An 18,519-nucleotide genomic window follows, 5' to 3' on the forward strand; every position below is an offset into this window, starting at 1 on the left:
TGAAGCGGTTTCCAACATGAAATGGTATACCCCAATGCACATTTCTTACATATTTATAAGACAACATATTATTGAAAATTTTTCCAACATATTCCAAGGACAGTCAAAATTACATATTAATTGCTTTTTTTGTTTTCTATGTTATAAACCATTTTGTATTACGGAATAAAAAATTTAAAAAAAAAATCTTTAACAAGTGGTTGAGAATTTTTCAAGAAAAATAATATAATTGGTAAGGGTAGTCTTAGTGTCATAGCTTCCATTTGAACTCTAATAAAATTTGATTTGACTGCTTATAAACTTTAAATTATTTAAGTTTATTCTTATTAAAATTTAATTTTAATTAGTCAGTTGTTTTTAGTTGAAATTTTATTTTTTAAAGTCTTTAATCATTAAGGCAATTGCAATTGAATTTTGTAGCTTTTTTTTTTTTTTGAATAGTTTTTTTACTTGGATAGTTTGAAGTTGTACACCTTGACGCATATTTCTTACATATTAGAAAATAATAGATTGTTGAAATTTTTTCCAACATATGTTTGAAGTGGTACACCCTAATGCACATTTCTTACATATTTAGAAAACAACATATTGTTGAAATTTTTATTTTAACATATTCCAACAACAGTCGAAATTACTATCAATTGATTTTTTTGTTTTCTATGTTATAAACAATTTTGTATTACCAACGAAAAAAATTAAAAAAATCTTCAACAAGTGGTTGAGAAATTTTCAGGAAAAATTGTATAATTGGCAAGGGGTAATCCCTGTGTCATAGCTTCTGTTTGAACTCCAATAAAATCTGATTTTTAGCTGCTTACAAATTTACAAAAAGATTTGTGTATTATTAATTCATCAAAAAGAAGGTTGGTGTACATTATTAAAGTGCCACAAGATCATGGAATACATGAGATTTTGTTTCATTTGATGGAGATCTCTAAAAAAGGCCAATTTTTTAAATTACATTTTAGGTTAGCATCTCTCTCCTAATTATATTATATGAATATATAATATAAAAAATGGATAAATTTAGCACGATCGAATTCTATTTTTTTTTAATCAAAATTTTAGTATCTATGATTTAGAATTTTTTAAGTGAACATATTTTCATAAAAATAGAAAAATATCAATTTAATATCATTAAAAAACTATTATATAATTAATTATTAAAATTTTGATAAAAAAATTTAATACATGTAACATTTCTCATAAAAAATAGTTTGACAGCACCTCGTGAAAAACCCTAAAATACATTTATTGGTATATATAAAAATTAAGCCAACCTTTTTTATAACTTTCTTATTGTATTAATAAATTTTATTAGAACAGAGAAGCCTACCTTTCACCACGCCTGAAAGAGAATATAGGCCTGAAAATAAAGTGAGTCACTATTCGCTTTTGTCTAGTTAGTATTCACTTTTTAGTTTTTAGATGTTGTTGTTCCTGCTTGGCATGTCACTGCTGAGGGTTGAGGCTCCACTTGTGATGTGATTGCTCATGTCATGCGCTTCAGTACTCGTGCCCTTTGCTTTGAAACACCTATATCCAATTCAGATTGAGGTGTCTTGGTCGCTGGGTGCAATTTCTTCAAGGTGTCCATGTGGCCATGGGTCCCACGTATACTTGTTGAGTTGGCCTTCGATCATGAATGTTTGACTCTGATCTTTCCTACCCAACACAAAAAGGTTGGTTTGGTTGGTTGGTAAAACCTAAATACATTTTAATGGTGCTTGGTATATTGGTATATTTATTTAAATTACAAAAAAACTCTAAAAAATTAAAATTAGCGATAAAGACTTGGGGTTTATTTGAATATATATATATATATATATATGACAGCACTGTGGTTAAAATGAAAACTGCATTTCTAGAAAAAGAAAAATGTAAGAGAAAAATACAGAAGCTTAAAAGCCGCACTAGATTAGAATATATATATATATATAAATATTTGAAAAACCCAGAAAAAGCAAGCATCCAATTATCGTACATACACTGAGTTAAAAATCCACAAAGAGGAAAAAGTCATCTCACTCACACCATAACCCACGTTCTAAAGCACTGATACATTATTTAATAGAAAAACTAGAATTTAAAAATGGGCCAGAAATATCAACAGCCTTAACACCAGGCTTCTTCGCCTCCTCTTTTGGAACAGGCTCTTTGAGAACTCCATTCTCCATGCTGATCTTTACTTAATGCATCCATCCATTCTCTAGCCTAGTCTTTACTTAATGCATCCATCTTAGCATTTTTAGACCGTTTATACCGGTGAAGAAACTTCTCACTGCTCCTCTCTATCCAATATCATTTATAATTCTTCTTCTCTTGTTCTTTGTCCCTGTCTCCAATGATCTGCAGTATTCTGTCATCTTCAAATTCAACCTCCAATATCTCTTTCAGGAAGAATAACCTTGAAAACATGAGTTTCAAGGGTCTTCTTCTGATCAATAGAGGAGAAGAGACAAAAAGTATAGATTTTACGTTTTGAAAATGTTCTTTCAAACCTATAACATGTTTCATTTGCTGTCACAGTTGAATTTATGAAGATCGGTTAATGATTGTTCCCTTCCTTGGAAAAATGATACTCAGGAGCTTTCACCTCCATGTCTCCGCTTTTTCTCTTCCCTCTCTTCAGAATCGCTTCCTCTGGTGACGTTGCACAATTTTAAATGGACGATGTCATCTCCCTTGTTATGGGAAGTTTCATACTTGCTCTCACGGTTGACCATTATAACATCCATAGACGCTTGGCTCTCAATGTTAGAATTTTCAAAATACCTCTTCTCTTCATTTCCTTTTTTATCTTTTACATATATGTATATATATATATATATATACAAGTAGCCCAAAATTTCGTAGCATTTGATATATGAAAACCAAGATGAACCCATCTATGCTTCAAGCATTCTCATTATATATTCAGATTAAAATAATTAGATATTCACATGAAAATAAATACATAAACGAACCCAAAAAAAAAAAATCCTGGCATGTATTAAACTTTGATGCTTGTTTTTCTTTCTTTACAAAAAAAGGAACTGACCGCTTTCACTAGAAAAGAAAAATAGAGGAACTGACCTCCAGTAATTATATATGTTACAATCAAAATTGTGCTACAGATTGATTGCCAAGGACATATATGCAATGTTGGAAACTGTGATTAGTGACTGCAGTTTTAACCTGTTTCCTTATTCAGCTCTACTGGTGCTTTGGACCGTCCACCATGTTCCAATTTGTATGAAGGCCTTTGCTTTGTTTTCGGTCATGAAAAAAGTACTTGCCCTTCTTGTATAATTTCCTCACTCTTTCAGTAGATAAGCTATGAAAATCTTCATTTGAAGGACATTTTGAAGTTTGGAAAATATGCTAATCTTACAAGGCCACAAGATCTTTGACAACTGGCAGGGCTTTGCAAAAGCTGTCCCAATATAATTTAAATTTGCCAATGCACGTCCATATTAGTCTCCAGATAATTAAACTTCAACCAAAAGCCCATTCCTCCTGTTGGGAAAAACTTTCGTGAATAAGAAGCCTTGCTGTTTATCATTCTTTATATTCTTGTTGATATGATTTTCAAGTATTCAATTAGTGTACAACATAGTTTGTATTAGGACTATAATTAAAATCATCCTAATATCCAGATTAAGTAAATATATAAAGGAAGAGCATTGGATCGTCCCTTATAGGCGAATTAAGTAAGCGATGTCCCTAAAAGTCTGGCATATATATTTTAAGAGCATGGCAATTATTGAAATACTACAAAATATCACCGTGAGTTTTTGAAAACTGGACTTGGATCTTCCCCCATAAAGCACAATCATTAAGCTATCGATATATGACGTCAACAAAAGGATCTTGGATAGTTGGACTATATTTAATGATAAATGTTACTATACATTTACTTTCTATTTCAAACGCTCAATATGCTAAAGAAAAAAAAAAATGCTAAAGAAAAAGAAAATGCAAAAAAGAAAAAGAAAAAGAAACCACTCTATATCGTATATATAATATTCAGATCATTATAAAATAAAAATGTGGCATCATTCAACAATATGGTTCTTCGTGAGCTCCGTGTTAGCTTTGTAATTTGAAGGGCATCATTTAACAATTAATATGGTTTTTATTTATTTATTTATTTTTCTCTCCTTTTTATTCTGATCTAGGATATGGAGGAGTCAGAACTCAATATCATTATGTGATGAATAGGATATGCCTCTAATCATTTTCAAAATTTATTTTTTAATTAATATATGTATGTTATGTAGAAACATTGATACGATGTAACAAAAAGGCTATAATTAGCGGTTACCGACCACGGCCAATCAGAGACCCTTTTTCTTTTTATTTTATTTTTTATTTTTTGGTGTTTGGCTGAGAAAAAGAATAACAATGTCAAATAAATTACCATTTTCGATCTCTTCTGCATGTTTACAACAATGCCATCGAAAACATTTGTTTCTAATTCAAGCTAGCAAAATAATTTTTTTGTTCAAACTATTCTAATGATAAAGAGAAGAAACACTCGTAAAAGTTTGATTTTTCTTTTCATAAATATATTGACTTAGATTTCTAGGTAATTGAGAAAAATTAAAATTCATTATGAGTAAATAAGTAATTATACAATTATATTCATTATTATTGATATTAAAAGAAAACAACACAAAACAATGTCACTTATTATAAATTGATTAGAATCATTTACACATTAAAAAAAAAAAAAAAGAAGGATAAATTTTGTTTGAATTATTAGAAATAATTTATATGGCATTATTGTAAACATGTGAAAGAAAATAATTACTTTAGAAGTGAATTGTAACACCCCGACCCAAACCACATTTGAATTCGTGCATGTTGACCGAGGTTGACCGTTGACCGAGTGGGTCAAAAGTTGATTTTTTGTTCCAGTTGAAATTTCTAGTTGACCATGGTACCGTGGCGAAGTGCATGATTCCCTGAGTTCGTAGACTAGTAGCACGTCGAAAACGGAGCTACGGTTTGAAAGTTATGGGCAAAACAAGTCGAGGTGCAAACTGGCCAAAAGGTGCCGGGAGTTGACTTTTTCTTATTGTGTAATTTTGTTTTGACTTTTGTATGGTTGTAAGGTACTCGTCGATATGAGTTCATAGACTAGCGGCACGCTTAAATTGGACATCTGGTTAAAAAGTTATGCATGTTTGAAGTTCGCCGGATACCGTAATATTTTATTATATCTGGCTTAAGTGCACAGTAATGCCATGTGTCATCACCTGATTGGTCCATGTGGGTGAACAGTGTCACTCACGGTGGCTTTTATTTGGCAAAAACACTGGGGAGGAGAGAGAGGAGAGAGAGAGGGAGAGAGAAACGACCGGCCGCCGAAAATCGTCAAATTTTCCGGTCGATCCTTGCTACACGCACCGGCCAAACGGGAGTGCCTTCCCATTTCTGGCCGAACCCCAAAACCTCACTACCGTCTGTCGCCGAACGTGCCCAGACCGAGCCAGCGAAGCTCGGCGGCGATTTTTCCCCTCCACCGCCAGCCACCGCCGTTGACCTGTTTCCGACCACTTTTAAGCCACACGCGCCTAACCAGTCTCTCACCCGTGGGGATTCCGGCCTACCCACCAAATTTCACGGCCACCGGACCTCCGACGCGCTGGGATCGAAGCATTTTCCGGCGAGACGCAGAAAATCTTCAAACCCCAATCTCTTCGCCGTCCGGCCTCTGTTTGCCTCACCGCCGGTTCTGTTGGAATCCTCTCCCCTCGATCTACAAAACCCCCAAAAATCTCAGCCAACGGCCACCGCACGCGCCGCCGCGGGTGACAGTTGCAGGTGACCGCGGCGGCTCGCCAGAAGTCACTGTTCCGGCGAGTACCCAGTTGCACCGCCGGTCCCTGTCCACTGATTCCGACCTCCTGAATCCAAATCCGGCATCCTTTTCCTCCAATTTGCGACGGTTTGGGAGAATTGAGGAGTCGAATCCCAAAAGCTTTCCAGCGAGATTCCAGCCACCTCGAGTCCGATCTCCGGGAAGTAAGACCGAATCCGTGATCCTCATCACTCAAGCTTCGATTCGGTATATTATTCGTAATTTTTAGTTGTTGTTTGTGTTCGCTCCTCGGGTACCCATTTGGGAGTTACCCGATTAAAATATTAATATAATTGGTTGGTGTACTGTGGATGTTTTAGGTGCGCGTGCGAGTAGTGGAGTTGATCCTGTGGAGGATTTTAGCTGATCTACGCGCTTAAGGTGAGTGATCCACTTTTAAAAATATTTTGGAGCAATTAATTATATTTAATTGGTGTTTAATTGGTATTTGAATTATGCTCATGTGGTGCAATTTAATTATGATTTTATTGTGACTTAATTTCATTTATTATGCATGAGCAAGGTATTTTCAGTAATAAATCGTATGTGGTTTTAAATATTATTTTTTGGCATAATTGGTTTAAATATTTTGAGAAAATATTTGTTTGGTTTAATTTTTATAATTATGCCCATGGTATTTTATTTGTTGAACTTTGTGTTATGAGAAAAATTATTATTTTATTGTTATCGATGCTTTCGTACCGGGTTTGTTAAAGGAAAATATGTGGGATGGTAAATGTGAAAATTGGTATATTTCCCACGGTGATTTTGGAAAAACGGTACGGTTATAATTAATTTAATAATTATTTTAGAGGCATTCATACAGTATTGGTGTTCTGGTGTATATGTGGTTAGCGCGCAAGTATTATGTCTCCCGTGAGTTGCCATTGGACCATGGGTAGGCAAGTTTGATATTGGCCACAGCCGCCCCCCTCCTTGGCCGGGATGACGGTTTCAGCAGCGGTACTGTCGGGATGCCGAAGTGCGGTTTGCAAGTTTCTCTCTTTAATCTCCCCGCCAGTCGGTGCTCAGGACGCTGGGTATCGGAGGGCATCACTGGTATATGGTGTGGTGCGTCAAGTGTAAATTTTCAAATAAAATTTCAAACCCCAAAGTGTTCAAAAGCTATTTATTATATTTATCTACATTTTAATTACATTTGGGGTATTTATTTATTTATTGTTTATTAAGTTGTTTGATCCCTTGGTTTTCGGGAAATACGAATATCGGATTTTGTGAAAATGTTTTAAAAAGGGAACATTTCCAACGGAGTGATTAGTGAGAGTTTTGAAAGAAATTATTATGTTCAACTGTTATTATTTATTTACCTATTTAATTGCTGGTATTAATTAAATTCCCTTATTTGTTATATTATTACTATTAAAAGTGTTCAATAGCTAGGGTCGCTCACTGAGATGATTAGCATCTCACGTTTTTAAATTCCGTTCCCTTAGGTGCAAGGGGTGGTAGGCGTTCTTCCGGAGCGAACCAAATCCCCGCCGCTATCGTGTTTCGAGAAGTACTTTTGTACTCATTCATTTCAATTGTATTATTTCTTTCATGTTTGTTGTATTTTCTATCAAATAGCACTTCATGAAGCTCCATATACTGTTCTGGACACTTATGTATTATTTATGCACTGAATTATTGTTATTCCTGTGAAGTGCTGTAAAATTGTGGAATCAATTTGTAGTATTGTGGGAGGAATAAGAGGATGATTATAGAAGTGTGTTTTCAGTGCAGGTAATTTTTGGTAAATCCTACCCTTAGGGGAGGTACTGCCGTATTTTCCGTTGGAAGGTTTAATGGTATTTCCCTGGGATCAGGGCTTGTCTAAGATTCCGGAGAGAAATTCTAGACAGGTCCTGACAGAATCTATTTGGCTTTGTACGTTATAAAACTGTTGCTGGAAAAGTGAATTGGTAATTAAGATTAATTATGATTGGCGAGTGAGAAAATTAAGGCCCTGTTGTCAGCTTTACTTTCTCTTGGTAATGGCCGATGGGGAGCAAATCACAAGTCATAAATCACAAATCTCAAGCTCATGGGGGTTGGGTCATTGGGCGGGTGTGAAGGTTCAATGAAACATCACACAAACTTTTGAATTTTATGTAGAACCAAAAAAAAAAACAATGGACCATACGTAGTATTATTGGACCCAAATTATGATATACGCTTTCTATATGTATGTTCTTTTAATTTTCTTTAATAAGCAGAAAAGTCACCAACAACCTTTTCAATTCCTTTACAATCCCCACCATTTCGTGCTACAAGACCATCTCAAGAGAGTGAGAAGAAAAAAAAAAAAAAAATGCCTTCTGTATCATTGTTATATCATTGTTTTCTTACTTTAATTACTCATTTTCCCAAGAAAATTAATTAAATAGTTTTTCAAATGGGAGAAGAAAATGGGTTTGCAGACATAGAGACCAATTGCTTCTTCTGCGTGAAGAGAAGCATTTTACGTCTAGTGAAACCGTTTAGGACATCATAATTGGTGTATCGGACGGCCGCACTGTTCCGTTTGCCTTGGCGGCAGGTTTGTCCGGCGCCGATGTTACCTTCTCCATTATTCTCATTGCTGGCATTGGTAAAATTGCAACTATTATTAATAATAATCTTTGGATTTTATTTTTTGATAAATTTTTTTTTTCAACTGCATCCATAAATTTCTGTATCATAGAATTTTCATAGATTTCTATATCTAGATATATATATATATATATATATATGTGTGTGTGTGTGTGTGTATGAAATGGAGGTATCTTGCAGCGAAGAGTGAAGCTGATCACTATATGATAGAATTAAAAAGAGAACAAGATGAAATCATCGCCGTCCCTAAAATAGGTCTCCATATGATTCTAATTTTTTTATTTTTTATTTTTTGCTTTCCATAATTAAATTAATCAATTTGATTAAATAAATTTAAAATATATGCGACAAAATTTTAAAACTATATGTTAATGTTGAAGAACATTTTAAGCAGAGGCTGTGGAAGTTGCAGAAATATTGGCACAATATGGGGCAGAACAACATAAATATGGGCCAACGGTGAATGCTTTTAGGAGGGACTCTGAAGCATGGGTAGATTACATAATGAAGTAAATATATGAATTAATTTCATAAATATGTATAGATATACAATAATTTTTAGCTTCCAATTACATATGATCTGTGAGATTTTTCATTTGAATTGTATAAAATCAAGCGTGATACTCCCCCATTATAAATTGGACGACCACTTGAGGAGTATAATAATATTTTAGACACATGTATTTAATTAATCTTAGAAAATAAATTGATAATTATATTTTTAATTAAATTACTGATAATTAAAAAAATGGTATTCTAGAAATCTGAACTGGGACTGGAGAAACCAGATCGATTGAGAGTTATACAGAGTGCATTAGCAATTGCTATGTGTTACATAACAGGAGGGATAATGCCACTGCTGCCATACATGGTGATTTCAGTGGCAAGGGAGGCTGTGGTGGCGTATCCGTGGTAATAACAACAACAGCATGGCTAATTTTTGGTTTTGCCAAGGGATATTTCACCAATGACCAGCCCTTCAAGATTGCTTTGCAGACTGCCTTCACTGGTGCCATTGCTGCTGCTGCTGCTTATGCCATTGCTAAGATTTTCGGAGCATAAATTAAAATCTATTATTTTCTTAATTATATTTAAAAAAAAAAAAGGGTATAGGGGCATATATGTATCATTACCGGTAATCAAATGTGGTTATTTTCTTGTTTCTACTGCTTATGTTTAATATCTATGTATGTTTGTGAGTAATCAGTCGGTCCAAATATATTTTATTTGCTTGTCTTATACCTTCAATGTATAAATAAACAATAATCATGATTAATTTTAGTGTCAGTAAAAAAAAATTGTGATTAATTTTTTAAAATTGTTTCAATTTATCAACATTAATTAAAACATCATAATTAAAAACAAAATCTATAAAAAAATTCATATTTTGATTTTTTTTTTTTTTTTAATTCTTGTAAGATTTTAAACTCAATTCATTATATATATATATATATATATATATATATATAAAGCTTTTACCTGGAATGTCACTACAGAAGACCAAATACATCACCCTGTTTGAAAGCTGGAAAGGGGGGGAATTATGCGATCGTTCTTTGTATTAAGGTTTTTTTACTAATCTTTATGATAAAAATTTTTAGCTTTTCATATTTTATTCACTGTTAGATTAAACCATTTCAATTTCAATGTTCACGATGATTTAGTGGACTATTTAATATATTTTTATTATTAACTATTTCAAAATAGAATCAGTAAAATTATATATAACAGTATTAATTTAATCTGTTATATCAAAACTATATATATATATGTAAGAAAAATATATATTTGTATAATTTTTTTCGTACGCAGAAAATTCCAGAAGAATTTTAAAACACTGATAAAGAGGGCTTATTTTTAGACTCTCTCTATATTTGTATATATATTATTGTTATGTAAGAGTATCTTTTTCATTTGTCATTTCAAAATGCAGTAGAGTTGGAAAAAAGTTGTATTTCATCAAATTGTCCTTTATTTGAAAATATTACCTATTTTCTACCTTTAATTCAAATATCTTGCCCAGTGCCAAAGCTAATTGTTTTTAATAATTTGCCCCAGATTCGGACTTTCAAAAATATGCCCGATCCGTTGACCCTGGTGGGCCAAACTATCTGGCTCGCACAAGTAAAACCCGACCTACTTCAGAAGACTAGATTCCAAAAGAAGATAATTCATCACACGGATAGAGACAATTCACAAGAGACTACTATTAGACACTTTGATTTCTACAACACAAATCGGTTGTGCTCATTACCCACAAAAAAAAAAAAAAAAAAAAAAAAAAAAAAAAAGGTTGTGCTTTCTTCAGCTAGCTATCTTTTTCCTTTTTTTTTTTTTTAACGGCTTCTAGCCCTTCCCAATTTGTTTTCCATAATCCATAAATTGTGTTTGTCTTTTATTATAAATGCTAGAAAAATAAATAACTTATTCATGGATATGAATTCTTAACTTGTTTTCAGCAAGTTTCTTCTAAAATAATATATATATATATAATAATTATTCAGGATATCTTAATTTTATAATTTTATAAAATCAAGATACAGTAAAAAAAATTTAGACTGAAATGAAAATGACTAATTTATCACTATTGGTTTTAACTGTATCATGATTTTTTAAAATCAAAACATCTTAAATTTTTAAAAACTAGATATTCTAATTGAATCAGAACTATATATATATATATATATATATATATGAATATATATAACGAGATTCAAATCAATTCTTAATATCAAAACATTTTCAACTCTGGATTGCTTTAATGATTTAAATTTAAAATTATATTAATTAATTATTGAAATTCGATAAAGTTTATTTTTTTTAAATAGAATTTTAAATTTTACTGCATCATTAAATTTATATTTGATTTTTTCTTTTATTTATTTATTGTGGAATGTTGGCTATTCTGGAAGTGGAGATGTAAATCTATCTTTAATGAATTTATTTTTTGCCTTTCAATCCTAGTGAAGTTATTAGTAACTATGCTTTGGATATGAATCTAGCTATTTAAAGTAATCAACTTGGTCTGTTAAGTAGACTTGTTAGTTTAAATGGGAGTTTCCCAAAAAGGTTTTATGAGGTTAAATACTGATGACAGTTGTAAATTTGATTATAAAGTGGCTAAAACTGGAAAGGTTATCCATAGATAGAAAGGTAATTGGATCGTGAGTTCTATTGCTAATATTGGAAATGCCAATTTTATTTTAGCATAATTATGGGCTCTCTATTAGGGTTTTCAATTGGTTAAAAACAGAGGCTTTACGAAGAATACAATGGATCTAGATTTGGCTATCGTGATTAAATGGATAACTGCAAAGTTGTGATTAAACAAAATCGAGATTTTGTTGTTAATCATATTTTTGATGAATGATTATACTGTGGATGGGTTAGCTAATATTGGTTACCAATATAGTGTTGGGGTCTATGTTTTTGATAAAGTTCCAAAAGGTGGAAGTCATTTAGTGTATTAGGACAGTTTGAGAAAAATTTCTTCACATGTTATTGTAGGTTTTTGTAATTCTTTTTCTTTATTAATAAAAAAATTCATATTTGATCACCTTTTAAATTTTAAATTCTAATATTTAATTTAAACTTAAAATCTTTTAAATCAGTTGATATTATACAAGTTGAATTAGCATTTCTACCAAGAGTTTAAGCTAATAGGAGGTACATTATCATTTCTTTTATACTTTTTTTAATTTTCTATAACAAGAGCTAATTAAGAAATTCTTAATATTAAAATCATCAAATTGTTCTGATGTAAACTTAACTCTTATTCTCTCTCTCTCTCACTATCTATCTATATATATATATATATGTTTAATTCTATAAAATTGCATCGCCTATGTAATATTATAAATATCTTTCTAGGAGCATCTTCAACAAATTTTTCATAAGTTTTATTTTCTCTACATTAAATAGAAATACTTTTTTTTTCATAATTTCATTAGACTTTTTAAATCAAAAGATTAAAATAAATCATGGGATTTTGTTTTTCATATGTAGAAAGTCCAACTCACTTCCTATATAAAACTTTTAATAAATTAATTTATTGTCCTATAAATTTTTATGGAAAATTATAATTTCGTATTTCTTTTTCTTAAGAGAAAAAAAAAACTAAATCCTAATTGTACAATTATGGGGAAATATAAAATAATAATAATAGAAAATGCTATTAGAATCAGATAATAAATCTCACTTTTTATTTTTTTTAATTTTTAATTTTTTTTATTTTTAAAATTATACTATTTAAAATGAAGAGCACTATTGCACATGCTAAGTGCAACATTCCAAAGAAAATTTATTTTTGCGATTTGAATGAACGTGCCTTATGAAAAAAAAAAAAAAAAGGAATCTACAAAAGTATGGGAATTAATATTAATTTACATACTTTTTAAGTTTTCTCAATAATAATAATAATAATAATAATAATGATACAAACCAATACTCAAATGCTAAAAGATATCATCTATAAAATTTAATATTTTGTTCAAAAATTTATATCAATTAATATAATAATTGCAATATTGAACATGGCCTTTGAGATTCATTTTTTTTTTTTTAAACAAAAAACTTAAATTTATCTAATGTACTTGTGTAACCACAAGTTGAATAGATAATTAATGCTTAAAAAATAAAATAAAATAGCAAATTAAAATGACCCAATTGAGCGCGACTTGTTGGAGTGCACAATATAGCACGAAACTATCCATATATATAAAAGAAATCCAAAAATAGGTCATTAATGCTATTGTCCTAGTTAATAATTAGACCAACAAAATTTGATTAAAACAAAAAATATACCTATTTGATCGATATAGTGAGTAGGTTTTGAGTTCGACAAGTTTCATATTTGATCTAGATCTATACCTATTTATTTGATCTTTGGTTTTTAGTTAATCTAAGGAAAAGTTCAAAGTTTTTCGGAGCTTTCTCTGAACTCATGCTATTCAATGAATCAAAACGTACCAAAACCATGCAAACTAAGCAATGGCCACAGCTTTTTAATTAACAAGTTTAGTACTCCAACTTACATTATCAAATCGCAAAACTTAAACCCATATGGATATATTCCCTTTACACCCATATAATATATACATATCTGTATAATAAATTTTATAGATTATTGGCCTCCTCCTTAATTGAATTTTACTATGCATCTTTACAGGTGCCAAAATTTAAAATGTATGGTATGTTAATATAATTTATTTTTACTTTAATTAAATGAATATACACCTCCAAATCTAGAATTAAAAGTTTAAACCTAATAAATAGACTGAAATATATGCCACCTCAGTTATTTTTTTATGCCATCTCGATATTAAGGACAGTTATACAAAAAGCTTATATTTAAAAAAACAAAAATGCTAAAATGAAATTCTATATAGAAGACACATGAGTTAATTACTAGTTTCTCCTCTATATAATCTGTATATATATATATATATATATACACACACACATTCCCGTGTACATTCCTTTCCAACTAATTGATCTTCTTATCTGGTGTAAACTTTATCCGTCTCTTTCGCACAAAATATATATATATATATATATATATATATATATTTATATTTTATAATAAGAAAAAACAAATAAACTCCCAAGTACCATTGTAATCTTTAATTTATTAACTGTAATAATAAATAATAGAGTTATCAAAATTTTTATTAAATAACATGGCAAACAATATGATAATATTATTTTTTTAAATCAATTGTTTATATGAATTTTATATAAATCTATCAACTAATAATATTTTAACACATCATTTTATATATATATTAAATATTTTAATGCTTTTATCATATTGTTGTGATAATTTCTATATATATCATCAAATTGAAAGACTACATTACTATTATTAATTGATTTTTATTTAAATTTTAGTTAACTTTTTAAAATTGAAGAAGTAAAAATAAACCAATAGCATTTTGCCAATTAAATTAGTACTTTAAAACATCTCTAATGGTTTTATGACTTGTTTTGTAACATAAAGGTTGAAATGTTTACTTGATAGACATTCAATCTAAAAGTTCTTTAATAATTTTACCTAAATTTCAATAAATTAATGCTATATATATATATATTATCAAAAAAATAATAATAACCGATAATTATTTATTTATCTTCTAAAAGTAGACAGTTTTTTTTTTACTATATTTTATTTTTTGCCATATTAGCTTTGGAGACAAAGCCATTATAATGATGTTTTTTTTAATTTGAAAATTTTGTTTATATTTCTAATGAAGAATATAACAAATCACAAAGGCGTTAAAGGATCCTTTTATATCCAAGTCCCGTAAGTATTTATCGCATTGCCTTATATGTGTGCCCTTGTGATACTCAATTGGAAATGGCTATTAATGTTTAAGATTTGATGCTAAAATATAATTTCTTATTTTATCTCAAAAAAGAAAAAAAAAATTGCCTTATATGTAATTTGTTGGTTCTCTATCTATGGGGTAACAACACATTACCCAAATCGACGTTGTTATCATTTGCACTTTGGCATCCAAAATATAGATCTCATCACTTTGTCTTATAGACCATGTATTATATTTCAGTCAATTTAGTCTACTCATACAATTTTTTATATTAAATTAAACAAAATTACTCATACATATATGATCTAAAAAGTAAATTAAAATAGAATAAAACAGTTTTTAAAATTGAGTTACATGAGAGCTGTATATGATCAATTTATGCATTATTCAGCTTAATTGATAAAAAATTAATAGTTTTGTGATTAGTTTTGTAGTATAAAAAAGGCAGAGTGCAAAAGTAACATAGTTTTTTTTACTAGAAAATTTACTTACCATTTATTCATTTTTTGGTTACATATTACGTATAAAAAAAGGGTGTACGGGTTCAACAACAAGAAGCAGCCTAGCAGCATATATGTCCAATGATTAGCGCATTGGTTTCGCTTATAAAAACGAATCCAAGCAAAACCCATTTATATTCACCAAAAAAAAAAAAAAAAAGCAAAACCCATTTATACACAACCAAACACCAATTCTCAGACCGACAAAAAGAAAAGAAAAACTTTTCCTACATATCACCTTCTTTTCTTCTCTCTCTCTCTCTCTCTCTCTCTCTCTCTCTTATTTCATTACCTTCCTTTTCTCTTTACTAATATCTATGGCTGATGAACAAAGAATCAGTTTGGAACCAGAGAAGCAGACCCTCCTCAACCATCACAAAGAGAAACACTTCACCGCCGGCGAGATCGTCCGTGACATCATTATCGGCGTTTCCGACGGCCTCACCGTCCCTTTCGCCCTCGCCGCTGGACTTTCCGGTGCCAATGCCACGTCATCCATTGTCCTCACCGCCGGCATCGCTGAGGTCGCCGCCGGTGCCATCTCGATGGGCCTCGGCGGGTATTCATTTTCCCATCCCATTATTTATTTATTTATTTTTTTTTTGTCTTTTTCTCGATTGTGCTGCTGTATCGTAAATTGGGATTTTTTTTTTTTTTTCTACCTTTCCGTTTTCAAAGAACTGAAACGTCTGAATTAGTAAATTTGCTTTCGAAACTTTCCCAGTAGCCAAACAAGGCTTTTGTCTTCTTTCAAAAATATTGATAATAAAAAAGAACTTTCCGTGTCACCAAACAAGAGCGTCAGACGAAACATGTGATCTCTTGCTGGGTTTTTCCAATTTTAATTTTGATTTTTTTTTTAATTTTTTCGCAGATATCTCGCTGCCAAAAGTGAAGCTGATCACTATAAGAGAGAATTGAAAAGAGAACAAGAAGAAATTATAACCGTCCCAGAAACAGGTTTGGGGAATTTTTTTTTTTTTGTTAATTATTATTATTATTATTATTATTATGCTTTCATTGATGGTTAGATATTCAAATGGAAAATTAATAAAAAATCATAAAAAAAATAACTAATTAATTGCAGAGGCTGCAGAAGTAGCAGAGGTACTTGCACAGTATGGAATAGAACCACATGAATATGCACCTGTTGTGAATGCTCTTAGAAAAAGGCCCCAAGCATGGTTGGATTTCATGATGAAGTAAGTTCAATTTTTTGAAATTAATATTACATAAAGTTCAATTTTTTGAAATTAATATTACATTTTTGCTTCTTGGGCTTTTTTTTTTTTTTAGGCAAATTAAAAAAAGAAAAAAGAAAAAAAGTGCTTACCCATAATGATCTTAATATTTGGATTCAGTATATGGCATTTTGCAAGAATGTTGGAATGGTAAATAATGCATAAAAGTGGACCCAAAAAAGATATTGGAGTGGGACTAGTTTTGAAAGGTGGGAACAAATATCGACCATTGCCGACCATATGGAATAATAGAAAAGCCAACTTTTGCTTTAAAAAGTTGGTATCATTTCAAATATGGACAAGCTTCCATGTGCATGCTTGAAAAAAAGTTTAAGCTTTTTTAGCTTCTTATACTAATTTTTAATTTGCTACATAATTATATGCTTTCGATTACTATACATATATATATATATATATATATATATGTTTTTCTTTTGTGATATTAGAATTAAAACAAAGAAGATGATTATCATATCTTAACCGTTTGATTTTGATGATATATAGTTTTGTTTACATGGTTTTCTTTTCTTTATTTACTTTTTGGTGCTAAAATGGTACAAAAATATTGATTACGTGACTAACAAACAATATGCAAGGAAAAAGGTAGATGTAATTGGTCATTTTTTTTTTTTTTTTTTGGAACAAAAAATTAATGACAAGGAAAACATAGTTTTAGATTTTGGTTTATTTTTAATTGTTCTCAAGCAGCTAAAATATCTTCTTGATGGTTTTGTCTCCTGTGCCTTTTTTGTTTTCTTTAAGTTATTCTTCTTCCAAGCTGTTGCTGTTGCCAACCGTTAATTTGTTCACAGAAATGAGCAATACTAAGAAAACATGTTGTGAACACATGCCACCAAATATTTATATACACATGAAGGTTTAGTGAAAAATTTACAATTTAAAAAGCATATTTCAGTTTCCAAGTTGAATTCTTATATCTCTATGTCATTTATAAGAAGGTGAAAAAATGAAAACCGAAAAAAAAAAAAAAAAAGGAATTGCATTTTATCTTTGATTTTGTTTTTGTAGATATGTTAAAAGAACTTGCTTCTATCTCTTCTTGTTCTGCAACATTTTTTTAATTTGTAATTAGTAGTGCTTGATTTTCCAACTAATGGAAAACAGGTTTGAACTGGGATTGGAAAAGCCAGATCCAAGAAGAGCACTGCAGAGTGCACTTACAATTGCAATTGCATACGTTTTGGGAGGTTTGGTGCCTTTGGTTCCTTATATGTTCATTCCAAGGGCTAGAGAAGCCATGTTTGCCTCTGTTATAGTAACCTTGGTGGCCTTGTTGATCTTTGGCTATGCTAAGGGTTATTTTACAGGGAGTAAACCCCTTATGAGTGCCATCCAAACAGCCCTTATTGGAGCTATTGCATCTGCTGCTGCTTTTGCCATGGCAAAAGTTGTTCAAAACTGATTTCGCTTTTGTAAACTCAACTTGCTATATTTAATTAAGAGAGTTCATATGTAATATCTATAGCTATGTGTGTAATATCTATAGCCATGTACTATAGCTTGTGTGTTCAATAATATTATAATTCCATAGTTTTTTTTTTTTTTTTTTAAAAGGTGTGCGTGATCAAATTTGCTCCTGTATAAATGTCATGTTATGATAATTTACATAATTCCTTTCTTTTTATGTTTCATTCCTGCATTTAAGATAGAAATTTTTATTTTTAAATGTATTATGAAAATGACAAATTACTTTCTGGAAAATAAAAGCTGGAAAAAGAAAATGAGGTTTTTTTTTTTATTTTTTTATTTTTTTATTTTTTTTAATGAAAAGGTGAGTTATATTAACCAAAAAGGCAGGCAAAACAGAGTTCAGCTACAAAAGCAGGAACAGCCTACCAGATCAGGCTGCAGAAAGGGAACTGCAGTCCTGAGACAAAATATTTACAAAAAGATTCGAGTTTAACAGAAGGGAGATAGGGAGATGATAGTTATTAGTAGTACCCCATTTGGACAATAATCTCTTTGATGATGCCAACTGTGGCCCAGTGAAT

General features: G+C 30.6%; 1 protein-coding gene and 1 pseudogene across 1 annotated transcript; both read left to right on the top strand.

Annotated features, from left to right (window-relative positions):
- Positions 1-8,243: 8,243 nt before the first annotated feature.
- LOC107434435 (vacuolar iron transporter 1-like) lies at positions 8,244-9,502 on the top strand (annotated as a pseudogene).
- A 5,891-nt stretch (positions 9,503-15,393) lies between these two features.
- LOC125420541 (vacuolar iron transporter 1) lies at positions 15,394-18,150 on the top strand. The gene is made up of 4 exons (XM_016045905.4): positions 15,394-15,825; positions 16,141-16,226; positions 16,354-16,468; positions 17,633-18,150. Exons 1-4 carry the CDS (start codon positions 15,584-15,586, stop codon positions 17,928-17,930), a joined length of 741 nt encoding a protein of 246 aa, XP_015901391.2. The 5' UTR covers positions 15,394-15,583; the 3' UTR covers positions 17,931-18,150.
- The last annotated feature ends 369 nt before the right edge of the window (positions 18,151-18,519 follow it).

This window comes from Ziziphus jujuba, chromosome 12 (assembly GCF_031755915.1).
Source record: "Ziziphus jujuba cultivar Dongzao chromosome 12, ASM3175591v1".
Taxonomy (NCBI): domain Eukaryota; kingdom Viridiplantae; phylum Streptophyta; class Magnoliopsida; order Rosales; family Rhamnaceae; genus Ziziphus; species Ziziphus jujuba.

Coding starts and splice junctions, on each gene's coding strand:
- LOC125420541 (XM_016045905.4), top strand. CDS start 15,584: ATGGCTGATGAACAAAGAATCAGTTTGGAACCAGAGAAGCAGACCCTC. Junction 16,227..16,353: donor TATAACCGTCCCAGAAACAG/GTTTGGGGAATT, acceptor AATTAATTGCAG/AGGCTGCAGAAGTAGCAGAG. Junction 16,469..17,632: donor TGGTTGGATTTCATGATGAA/GTAAGTTCAATT, acceptor AATGGAAAACAG/GTTTGAACTGGGATTGGAAA.